At 27.3% G+C, this 12,546-nt stretch overlaps 1 protein-coding gene across 3 annotated transcripts in view; it reads right to left on the reverse strand.

Moving 5' to 3' along the window:
* Positions 1-12,546, reverse strand: part of Fim (plastin-2 fimbrin) — a 36,711-nt gene that overhangs the window by 6,915 nt on the left and 17,250 nt on the right. For 2 of the 3 annotated variants that reach the window (XM_043038874.3, XM_071187684.2), the window contains exons 8-12: positions 10,679-10,889; positions 10,087-10,175; positions 7,487-7,676; positions 5,046-5,155; positions 633-776 (exon numbers count right to left, since the gene is read on the reverse strand). In XM_043038874.3, coding sequence (XP_042894808.1) covers positions 633-776; positions 5,046-5,155; positions 7,487-7,676; positions 10,087-10,175; positions 10,679-10,889 — 744 coding nt within the window. The remainder of the gene's footprint in view (positions 1-632; positions 777-5,045; positions 5,156-7,486; positions 7,677-10,086; positions 10,176-10,678; positions 10,890-12,546) is intronic. The other variant, XR_006224664.3, reaches the window with a different exon arrangement.

Genomic DNA, 12,546 nt, shown 5'->3' on the forward strand with positions numbered 1-12,546 from the left:
AATACAAAAATTGAAGTTTAATATTGTAACACATGAAAGAATCACGACATAGGAGTTTAAACTCGCGTGAATATGAATCGCTTAATAGGTTTTTAAAAACACTTAAAAATAAATCGTGATATCAGATTTTTAAATCTCGTAAATAAGAAAAATGCATAACTTTTAAATCATGTAAACACGATATTAAAATCGCGTGAATGTTTTGAGAAACAGAATTTGCGATAAAAAGGCTGAAATTCGAGAGACAAAAGTGAAAAAAGCAGAAATCCGCAGAAAAATCTCATCACTGTCATTGATAACAGTCGACCATTTGGTTGCATTCCTAATGTGTTTAAAAAAATGATGCAATTTCTCATGCAATAGTACACTATTTGAATAGTACACTATCATTTTAGATGTATTTTCCTTCTTTTTATGACTAATCATTAAATTTTTTTCTATTCTGTTTTAAGCATCCAACAGCTTTAACTTATGGATATCATATGAATACATACATTATATACAACATTCCTTCTTACTGCGTACTGAAATTTCATAATACTGTTTAGCAAATATATTGGCATTTATGTGTAATAAATAATATCTGACAATTTTATTGTTTAAAAATATTATAAATATGTTAAAAAAGTTACTTCTGGTAAGTCAGCAGTTAGTACTTGACTGTAATTAATTGATCCAGGTTGAATACTGTCAATTAGATTAATAATAGGTAATGCGGTAGAAATTGATGAGTCCTGAAAGCTTCTTATGTATGTCTCTTTCCCTGCTTCCTTGAGCTAAAAATAAAATAATTTTACAATGAAATAAACATAAATAACACTTACAGTTGAAATATGCTTACATTTTAATTAATTATATAAAACTGAGCTGGCCCCAAAATCTAAAAAATAAAGAGAAAAGGGGAATATAACACATAATATGGTATTGAACAAAGTTTTGAATGGACCTGACTTTCTAAGTCTCTTAACATTTTTGCATAGCCACCAATTTTTACAGATTTTCTGGAAGATTTTACATCAGCACAAATCAAAGTAGCTTTATTTTAGTGGGGCACATCTTATAATGCAGAAACACATCAAATATATCATTAAATTTCTTAAAGAGATTATCTTTAGATAACGCCTTCATTAGCATAAATATCCTCTTCTTCATAATCAACTAAATTTAATTTGTGCATATAAATTCATTGATATAAAAATGTGTACCTCGTTTTTACAATAAAAAATCACACATTTATATATGTGATTTTTTATAAAAACAAAATCACTAGCCAATTTTGATTTTCTTAGAGAATAATCTAATTTTGATTAACTGCTAAAGTAGTTCTTTTACTATATCTGGCAGAGCTATAAAACCTGATTCCACGATACATATAAAATGAAGAAGGTTTGCTTCAAATATATATACATTAGGGGTCTGTTCAGAAGAAATTTGGGTCTGTTAACAGACCCTTCACAAATTTGTTTATCTTCATTATTGTTTTGTTAATCGAATAAACCCTCCCCAGGAAGGGCGAGGGAAAAGAAAAACAGATGTAAACGAACTAAGTTTTGTCTTCAGCAGACGCTTTTTCCTTTATTCGTCCGAAATGAATATTCTGCGTTCAGCAGTATAGGCTAAATACCAAACATTTGTATGTTACATCTCTAATTTAGTAGCAGCAATTGCCGTTTATTTTTTAAAATGTAATTTTTTTAAAATTATAATTCTACAGTGCTGAGCATAATCCATAATCTTGTATGTCTTTACAATTTAAAAACTCATTGAAAAAGTTTTTTGTAATAACAGGACCCTATTTGCACAAATTCACAAAAGCAGGATCCTGGTTGAAAGAGTGTGATTTAACGTTTATTTTGAATTCACAAATTACAAGTAATTTTTTTACAATTTTACAAAAACGGACTTTTCACAAAATGTCTGGACAGACCCCTGTATACAATAACCCCACATTAATATTATAATAACTTTCAGCTGCAGTCCATGAGTTTTCAATGAGTCAAGATAGGATGAAAATTAAATTGTGATCAGTCATTAGCAGAAAACAATATATCAGTCATTAGCAGAAAACATTTGGCTTTGACCAGAAAACTAGAAATAACAAAAAGCTAATTATACTTCCGTAAGAATGTAGTCCGTTTTTTTAATTTCAAATCTAAATTAAAATTAGAACTACTTTTCCATATCACTTTTAGAACATTAAGAAGCATTCAAATCATTTACATAAAATTGCAGTAAGACCTCGATCAATTAGTTCTCATGGGATCATTACTTGATCATTGTAACTAAATTAAAATCTAGTTAAAAACTTTAATTGTTTCAATATTTACTCATTTATGAGATTTTCCACAAGCTGAAACAAAATGGCTGACTAAGCTAAACCTATGCTTTCTTTTTCTAAACTTATTGGATAAAGTTGGAGCGAGTGGAAAATTTCTTTAGGGATAATATACATCATCAAGTCTCTTTTTGGTTGTTTTCAGATAAAACTGAAATAGCCCTAAACGGTGACACAGTCAACAAAAGAGATCAATTGGTATTTAAAAGAAGAAAATAAAGTGCTGTGCCATTTCTACATATTTGAACCTCAATTCAGAGCTAGAATTTATGAGCTAAATGTATGAGAATTAGATGTCAAGCCCCAAGTCAATGGCAATATAAAGTAGAATGAAATAAACTAGACAGATTAGAATTGGCTGGGTAGATCAAAGATAATGATTAATATGTGTATCAAATGCCATTAAATCTTTCAACTTATCTATATTTCCATCCTATAATATTTCTATATTTCTAAACTCTATTTAATTAAAGTATTAGGCTCTAAGCATTGTTTATATTTCCTGTTATTAAGCTTATTTATATTTTCGGCATACATCATATCAAACATGTAATTTTACCGATTATAATTGGTATTTTACAATTATATTTTTAACCGCTCCTTCACCAAAAAGCATGTTTTTTTTTGTCAAAAATTTGGGGGTACGCTTAATTGGTTTACAGTAGTAATGTAGCCCAGCAATTATGAGATGAAAGAAACAAATTTTTAGAAAGTTAAAATAACACTATTGTCAGAATGTTTAAGCCTGGTATAAGGAGACATTTAAGAATCATCTTCATTAAGTGATAATGAAATAGCTGAAGCAAAGACTATAGTGTAAATAGAAGCTAATCACAAATAAAAAAAGGCTATGCTCAACATAAATTTATAGAACCTAATCAGACCAGAGAAACTAGGAGATGTTTCAACTCAGGAAAAGTGATCCACTCAGTACTCAGTTTTTAAGACTCAAAAGACTCTTAAATTTCTTTCAAGCAATTCAACTGTTATTATTCCTAATGTGAGAGGTTGGTTATGGTTTCTCAAAGAATGTTACCTTGGATTATAGAGAGTGATGTGTCTTATCACTTTATAGTTAATAAGTTATTACACAACAGTTTTTTTTATAAAGCATTAAATTTAAAAGAATGGTAGCTTAGTCATATTTATTTTAAATATAACAGATTCCAGAGTTACTAATAATTTTCTATTATAATCCATTCTTTTTTTAAAAAAATTAATCTTACAAGCATGCATGGCTCAAAAATTATGTTATCTGCAAATGCTTGAATGTATATTAACGTATGCGGTTTCTCAAGAAATGTTACCTAGGATTATAAATACTGGTGAGAATCATCACTGTAAGTCCACAACAATTTTTAATAAAACAAACTTAAAATAATTGAAACTTAGTTATATTTATTTTAAATGTAAATCGTTCTAGACAATTATGAACAATTTCATCTACTAAAATCAATTTTAATAGGACTTTAAATTTAAAATATCTAAAGCTACTAATGAAAAGTATCAACATATTTAAAAAAAATAATAATAATATCTTATCACATGTAGTGGCACAAAAATTACACTATTTTTGGAAATGCTAATATGCATATGAAGTTTCTGATAATTATTTTTTTCCCAATCATTATATTTAACTTAATAACATAAAATATAGAAATAAAATTTTTTTATTAAATATATAAAAAATTAAAACAACAGTTATGATTAAATGCTTGAAAGTGATTTTTTTAATGTTTTTCTGGCTGTTTTTTAAAATAATGTATTTAACAGTAGATTTTTTTAAGAATAACAGTGATGAAAAAGCACAAAGCATAAGAAAATATTTTTAAGCACTTAGGAATAAACTTTTAAATGAAATTTTAAAAAAAATGTAGATGAAAAAAAAAACTTTTTAGAAATTTATGCAAAACTTACAAAATAAAATTTTAGCTTCCTGACTTTTTCTAAAAATGATAAATTTCCTTAACTTTTGTTGGTTTCAGGAATCCCCAAAATTTTACATGCCCTTCCGAGTAAAACTTTTACCAGCTCAGAAATATTTTTCAACAATGTTGCTCTCTTGCTTTCCAATTGTAATCGTAATTTTTAGAATAATTATTTTCTTATGCACATGCTCAGTCACTGAGGTAGACTATTTTTATAATAAAAATAATAACTAGGGGTATAAAAAACTAATTTTTTTTCATAAATTTGCATTTATAAAATTTCAATTCAGTAACATTTAGATCTTATCAAATTCAATTCATTTTCTTCTATACCCTTTGATGCCTTTATTCATCCCATTTGGCAGCTTGGTGATTTTTCTCAAAACTTGAGCAATGCTTAATCAGTACTTTATGGTATTTCTGAACAAATATTTACATGCTCAGCCAGGCATGTAATAGTTAAAAATATATGCTTGATCAGATATACAAATTTTCTTGACTTTTTTAGATTGACACTCACCCCAATATTACTTCAAGCTTAGAATTTAAGGAATTGAGTTCAAACTGCTTAACTCTGCTAATAATAATAATGATGTAAATCTCAAACAGCAAGTAAACACAAATTATAAACATATTTATAAAGCATTATATAAAAGCTTAACATTTTTAATAGCAGATAAATTTACTTATTAAAATTTAACTCTAATTTTAATGCAACATATAAACATTTATAAAATAAAATTTAAAAAGTACAGAAATTTACTACTTAAAAGTTAACTTACTTTATTATTCACCCATTCAACAATCTCTTTTTCAACTACAGGATGGCCAGTATTAGCTAACTGAGTCAAAATAGTGAGTGTATACGCTCTCATCAATTGCCACACTAAAGCTAAAATGTTTTTTTTTAAAAAAATTATTAACTAAATTTAAACATTTAATCTTCGTGGTGATCAAGAAAAATTTAATGATAGATTTTTAAAAAGTAATGTATTTTATAGTAAACATTTTACTAAACTCTAAACTCAGTGGCGTGACAGCCCTTGAGGGCCAAGGCCTATCATGCCCATCTCAGTTTTCTTGACCTTGGGCTCTTGGGTGCAGGAGCAGATGTTCCGGTCAGGTGGTCAGCCGAACGCGAAACCCCCCAGTGTTTAGTTCCCAAACATGCTTGGTACTCATTTATCGACCCACTGAAGGGATGAAAGGCTGAGTCAACCTTGCCCGGCCCGACGATCGAACCAGGGACCTGTGGCATGACAGCGCGAAGGGCTACCTCTCAGCCACCGGGCGTCAAACATTTTACTACCAGTTTAAAAGTTGTAGCAGACCTTACAGACAGCTCTCGTCTTTTCAACAACTCTTGAAGTATACTCTGATTAAAGCAGTTTAAATATCTTACATGCTAAGAATTGGATACAGATCTCAAAAGTTAAAAAAAAAATAAGGATTTTTTTTTTTTTTTTTTTTTTGGAAAAGGAGATTTGTTTATTTTGATTGGTAAAAATTTAATGATAAATTTTTAAAAAGAAGTAATGTATTTTATAGTAAAAAATTTACTACCAGTTTAAAAGCTGTAGCGGACCTTACAGACAGCTCTTGTCTTTTCAACAATTCTTAAAGTATACTCTGATTAAAGCAGTTTAAATATCTTACATGCTAAGAATTGGATAGAGATCTCAAAAGTTAAAAAAAAAAAAAAAATACATATCTTTTTTTTTTTTTTTTTGGAAAAAGAGATTTGTTTATTTTGATTGGTAAAAAGTGTTTGGAAAATAGAAGTTTCCTGAAAAGGGATATATATATATTAGACTTTGTACAGTAGAATGTTTTTTCAAAGAAAATAAAACACATAACAAGCGGCACATTGAAGGTATCAAAAGGCACAGCTTGTCCCATACAAAAGATTAGAATACATATTGAATTGACTAAAAAAGGTATCTCCAAACAACTGTTCACAAACATCAGCAACTTAGCCAAAAGTAGCCCTCTACCAGTTTATTTTGTTCATATTTAAAAATTAACTACATGAATAAATCCTACGAAGTAGCTATCAGAAAAGTCACATTATTTTAATGAAAACATCAACAATGCTTGCTTGGAAATCTTCATGCTGTTTTTAATTGTTCCAAAATCTGAAGATCAAACTTTTTAAAATTTATTTTTAAGCACATAAAGTTTCATTCCTAAAAACTACGAAATAAAATCTAAGTGTGCTTATTGAGAAATTAGCATGCACTATGCATGCTAAAATCACATGCATGAAATATTTTTGTGCAATTGAATTAAAATAAAATATTTTTGTAAGAATGATTAAATATGAATGTTCGCATGAGCTTATTGAACTAACATAAAATAGAGGGAGGGAAAATCTCAAGTTGCTGTATGATATTTCAAGTTTTATTATTTATTTATATTATTATAATTTTTTTTTTTTAGAATGATTTGACATTAAACAAATGCAGCTCAAACATGATACTTCATGTTTGGCATTTCTCAGGTAAAAATAATTTTATTTAAATTTAACCAGAACATCTAAGTTTTATAGTTGGATATTTAAAATATGAACAAAAGTCTCAAAAGTTAAAATTGTAATTAATAATAAAATTGTTTAAAAATAATTTTCATTGTTCAAATTTTATTGCTGTGAGATTCCCAGAGTAAAATTTCTAAACATTTTACAGAATTTTGTAATATAAATTAGCAAGACTATTTATAGTTTAAAAATTAACACACATATTAATTGAAAATGCACAATAAAATTTCTGCTCAATAAATTCGGCATTAGTTTTATTTAAAGCTCCAGATAAGTATGATTGAATTAATTTTAAAAAAATGTCTGTTAATCTGATGTTTTAAGAAATTTAATTTAAAAAATGCTTGTTATTAAAAAATGCGAAACTGAAATTAAAATTTAAACATTTTAATTATATGTTAAAATAGCACTGAAAACAAGAAAAATTGTATCACTGCAGTATAAATAATAGAATGAAATACACTCAGTGTTAAATTGGCTTTAATTATTATTAATATTGCTAATACTTCAAGAATTTTCTGAATAGACTTTGTATATTACTGAGAATTCCAGGTTTTCCATTAGTATTTTTAAATTCTCTGAGGATTCTAGGTTTTTTTCTGTTTTTAGAGAGAGTGGTAACCCTGACAAATTTATAATTGCACTACAACAGTAAAAAATATGGAATTAACAAAATTATATATTTACCAAGAGTAAGAGTAGGATTTCCTTCAGAAATATCATGTCCAGCAATACCAACCAAAGAAAATTTTAACTCTTTACCAAGCAATACTGCATAATTGCAATTTTCCAATTTTTCCATGAAGGCTTTCAGTTTGCTAAAAGTTTTGTGTACACGATTCCAATCAACAATACCTGGTTTAATTGTATCATACAGCTGTTAAAAAATAGAGATTAATCAACACTGTATTTTGACACGATTTAAGTCATTCCAAATAACGAAATTATTGATAAGTATGCTAACAAAGAAAGAACATTTTTTATACAGTATATGCCAGACAAATATTAGAAAATTTGAAATTATGATATTTTAGACAAATAAAAAAAGCCGGTTCAAAGACACACAAACAACACACTCATATTAGGGAAGCGCTCCTAGCAGAGTACATATTGTGGGTTGCTTTGTAATTCTTAATATATGCCCTACATTTAAGGGACACCCTTTTAGTATATGATGTATATATATGTAAAAACATAATATACTTAGAAAAATAATAAAAACTTTCATGAAAAAACTCAAAAGTTCTTATCAGGGTGTATTCTTCCATGACAATAAAACAGACATTTCAAAATAAAGAACAATTATCCTAAGATAAAAATCATTCTTTATAATACGTCTATGCCTTTAAAATATATAAACAAATTTTTTTAACTGTAAATGAGTTAAAGATAAAAGAAGAAAAGCAGAAAAACTAACTAATATGAAGTTAAATTAGATATACCAATCTAATAGTTAACATAACCAATTTTTGGATTACTTTTTACATTATTAATTTAATAATTTTTTTGCCAGGGCAATAGAGTAATTTTAGCCAAGGCCAGTTACTACAGAATTTTTCTTTGAATCTAGAATTCTCGAAAGATATCCAAAAATTGCATTTTGCTTTTGCAAATTAGAATAAAAAATTGCTGTTACTCCATTGACCAGAATTTTGGTTAAAAAAAGGTGCAGGTAAGGGAGAAATAAATGTATCGCTAACGGTACTCTGTGAAAGTTATAAAATTTAAATTTTAGTTTAAAAGGAACTCTCGAGTGAATTTTGTCAGAATAAAAATTTTGATTTACAGAAGTTAACAAATCAACGATCAAGAGATTCATAGAATTCTGCAAATTGGGAAAAAATAAATAAATAATAATAATAAATAACATGCTTGGTTTGCTACAACTACCAGGTCATGATAATCATATCTACAAGGCCTACTAAAGTTTTCTTAGGAGATAGTAAAATTATAAGTAGAAGGTTAAATGTACTTGTAATGAAGGTTATAGTATACATTCACTTAATCAATTCATTCTAGTTTATTGTTGTGGTAACTGGATCCCGTCTATGAAATTTTGCCTTTTTTAAAGATTTTTCAACAACAATATTTGTAGTTTCACCATTTCTCTTTAATTACTTATCTCTGTGTGAATCTAGCAAAAACCTTATCACAGAATTAAACACACAAGTTCACTTGGAAAACAAAACAAAAATGAAACTGCTTCATTTTTTCAACCAAGACTTTGATGAATGTAAAAAAAAATAGCATGGTTTGAAGAGTGACTTAAGCTTCTTTGCTTTTTTTTTTTTTTTTTTAATTATTTCTAGAATTTTTTTTATTTCTTGCTTTGTAAAACCATTTTGCTTTTTTCTTCTATAAGTCAATTTTTTTTTTAATGAACTATTTAAGAAGTAAGAAGAAAAAAATAATCCTAGATTAGCTGCATTTACCAAAATTTCAAAATGCTTGGAAAAAATTCTCAAAATTTCAAAACTTATCAATCAACCATAATACTGTAATCTAAACTACAAAACCGTAAAAATTGTAGATAAATAGTAATAGTTGGCCCCTTTGAAATAGGAAAAGGTTGAATATATAACGTCGAGAGAAAAAAATTAACATATCTCAAGACTTTTATACTATGTAAAATACAAAGTAAATAGAATAGCAACCTAAGCAAAGGGCTATATTTTATATTTTTAATGAATTTACAGAGATCATCACACAACAAAAACAAGTAAACAAATTTTTAAAAATACATGAAGTAAAAATTTTTAAATAGTTAGCAGACCATATTTACAATTTTAAACAATATTCTGAATAGTAGATGGTAACTTTCAAAGTTAAAATCAAACGAACACAGCATGGAAAAAATTTAAAATCTGGTCCCTATCATGGAGATGCAAAACTAACAACATCTACCTTCATGTTAAATTTTGCATCTGTTAGTTCTACCATTTGCCTACAATGCAGTAGAGAAAGACATTGCCAGACACACATAAACTTGTCGTATTATATGTAAAGATTCTAGTAAATATAAAACTTGAAGTTCTCCCTATTTCAAAAATATATCAAATTAAATAGTGAAAACTTTATGTTTGCTATAATTTTAAGTTGAATTCTGTAGTTACAACACTTAAGTCGCTAAAACAATTTAATCACCCATTCATTAGTTGCCTCTCGGAATATGTCGACCATCATGCTGTAGTATATAAATTGGTCAATATATATATAATACACTGCACTTAAAATACTTAAGAACCATACAGTAATAAATCTATACTTTTATCAAAGGCAGAGTTTACCTGAAATATTACCAATCCATTGGTAAGGTCACTGTACAACCAATTAACATATGGAGATACACCCATGCTATTCATCCAATTTCTATAAGCTAAAACAAAAAAAGTTGAAATAAAGATATTTTGTTTTAAGCATCAAATAAATATTGAAAAAGTATGAAAACTTTTATAATTTTCACCAATTAGCTAATATTAAATAAGTCAGTTTTTTACAACATTTGCAAATCTCTCTCAAAAATTACATTTAAACAATATACACTGGATAATGTTCCAAGAAATATAGCTGGTGATTAAAATCTATATATAATATTTGTAAATTTGGGGTCATGCATAACTAACAATTAGCGTTTACCAACCGTTCAAAAAAAAAAAAAAAAAGGTTATAATGTGCAAAAATTGGGGTTCAAATCTAGCCACTTAAATTTCTCAATTTTAAGTGTCCTGTTTACATATAAACAAATATATAAGCATTCATATCTTTATTTCTGTTATAAGTAAAAATCTTACCAGTTACACATGGTTATGTTACAAATAACTTGCTAAGTTATAAACTTATAACAAAGAAATTAAATTGGTTTAAATAATAAAAACTTACTCTTTTCCTCTCGTGTTTCTTCTAAACTAACCATTTCAATAGGTTCATCAGGCTGATCTAAAGCAGGATGGTTATTGAAAAGATTGGCCACAAAAGCTACATTTAACTTGTACACTCCATCAATAACATCGTTTGGTGTCAAAAAACTTCGACAACCAATTTTATCTGCTTGTTTCAGCATTACTTCTGCCCTTTCTAACAAATCTGATTTCTAAAATGTTTAAAATATACATATATATGGGTCCTTTTCAAAATAGAGAGACATTTAGAAAAATTTTCTTAAAAATAAATACCCAATTTACAACTTATAAAAATTTCAGCTGCAATTAGAATGTTTCTTGCACATAAAACTTATAACGGTAGTTTACTTTTTCTTTTGGAACATAAAATAAAACATTACTTGAATTTACATCATGTTTCCTTCTGTTACCAATGTTCAAAAATGTTTTCATAAAAAATACGGAAACAGAAAATATTATAGTTTTAGCACCTACATTATAGTTACCAAAGTTTAGTATTAATTATTTTTCTACATAATAAGTTGTATTATTATAAAAGATAAAAATATTTCCATTCTATTACTATTTATAGAAAAATTTTATGATTATATTAAATCCAATACTTTATATTTCAAGCTAAAATGTAAATTTTTTTTTTTGCATTACTTATACTCTAGTCAAATTTACAGTTATATTATAAACTAAACATTAGTTGTAACTAATTTTATATTATTGGTTATAATTACGTTATAACTAAATCTTTTTCCCTCTTTTCTTTTCTACACCTCCAAAAGTAGTTCCAAACCATCTTTCAGAAAAATCTTCCCTCTTTTATTGGTATTCATCTACACACAGTGATAGATCAATCAATGACCATTCAAGCTCCATAATATTGTGAATTTCTGTGTATGACATCACCTCGTATTATTAAAGATTGCCATTCCACAGTTTTCTTTAAACATGGATATTTGAAACATTATTAATTTACAAAATCTTTTTACCCGGGAGGACGTGTGGGAGGTCCTCTTATGATCCCATGTCCTTTATAAGTTCTGATTCCTAAAAAAAACTAGACATCTGTTCATTCTTTGCTTTATTGGTAGCTGAGCTTTCCATCCATATCTGCCATATGTGAATAATTTGAAGAAATTTTTGTCATTTTTTCCTCCTCCAATAGATGGTTTATCAGTTATTGTGGTCATGGTCATAGAATGACCATGCATGTCTTTCAGTTTGTTCTACAAATCACTTTATTTCTCATGGTTGAGAAGTTCAATGCCTCAGTCTTCATTTTTTAATTAAAATGAATTCTATTTGTTTACAATGTTCATAAAATTATGCCATAATAAGTACCAGAGTTGTTTTGCCAGAGTACCAGAGTTGTTCTAACAAAAATCCACTAACTGTGTATAAAAACCGACAACGTTACCTAACTTTGCATGAAAATCAAAGATCTAGTTTTGTCACTTATTAGTAATAAATGCCAGCAAACATGCGGTTAACCTGCATTTTAATCATGAGCTATAAGTTCAGATATTAAAAACTTTTTGCCTTGAATCACTAAAATAGAAATTAAAAACTTCTTCAAAAAAAAGTTTTGCTCAAGAAATCGTAAACTACTAGAGCTAACGATTGGTGTCCAATTTAATTTCTTCAAAGGAAGATGTAATTTCTATGGGTAACTATTCTCTCTGAGAAAACAAAATATACATAAATATCACCATATACATTCATGTCTGCATTAAAACAATCATAGTGTGTATAATATAATAATTTATATACTAATTATATGAGAGGTAAATATCATGTTCTTTTAAATTTTATTGCAAAAAGAATAACAAAAAGCGTAAATAGCTAAGTAATAAATAT

The sequence above is a fragment of the Parasteatoda tepidariorum genome, chromosome 11 (genome assembly GCF_982258835.1).
Source record: "Parasteatoda tepidariorum strain Cologne lab strain chromosome 11, Ptep-v5.0, whole genome shotgun sequence".
Lineage (NCBI taxonomy): Eukaryota > Metazoa > Arthropoda > Arachnida > Araneae > Theridiidae > Parasteatoda > Parasteatoda tepidariorum.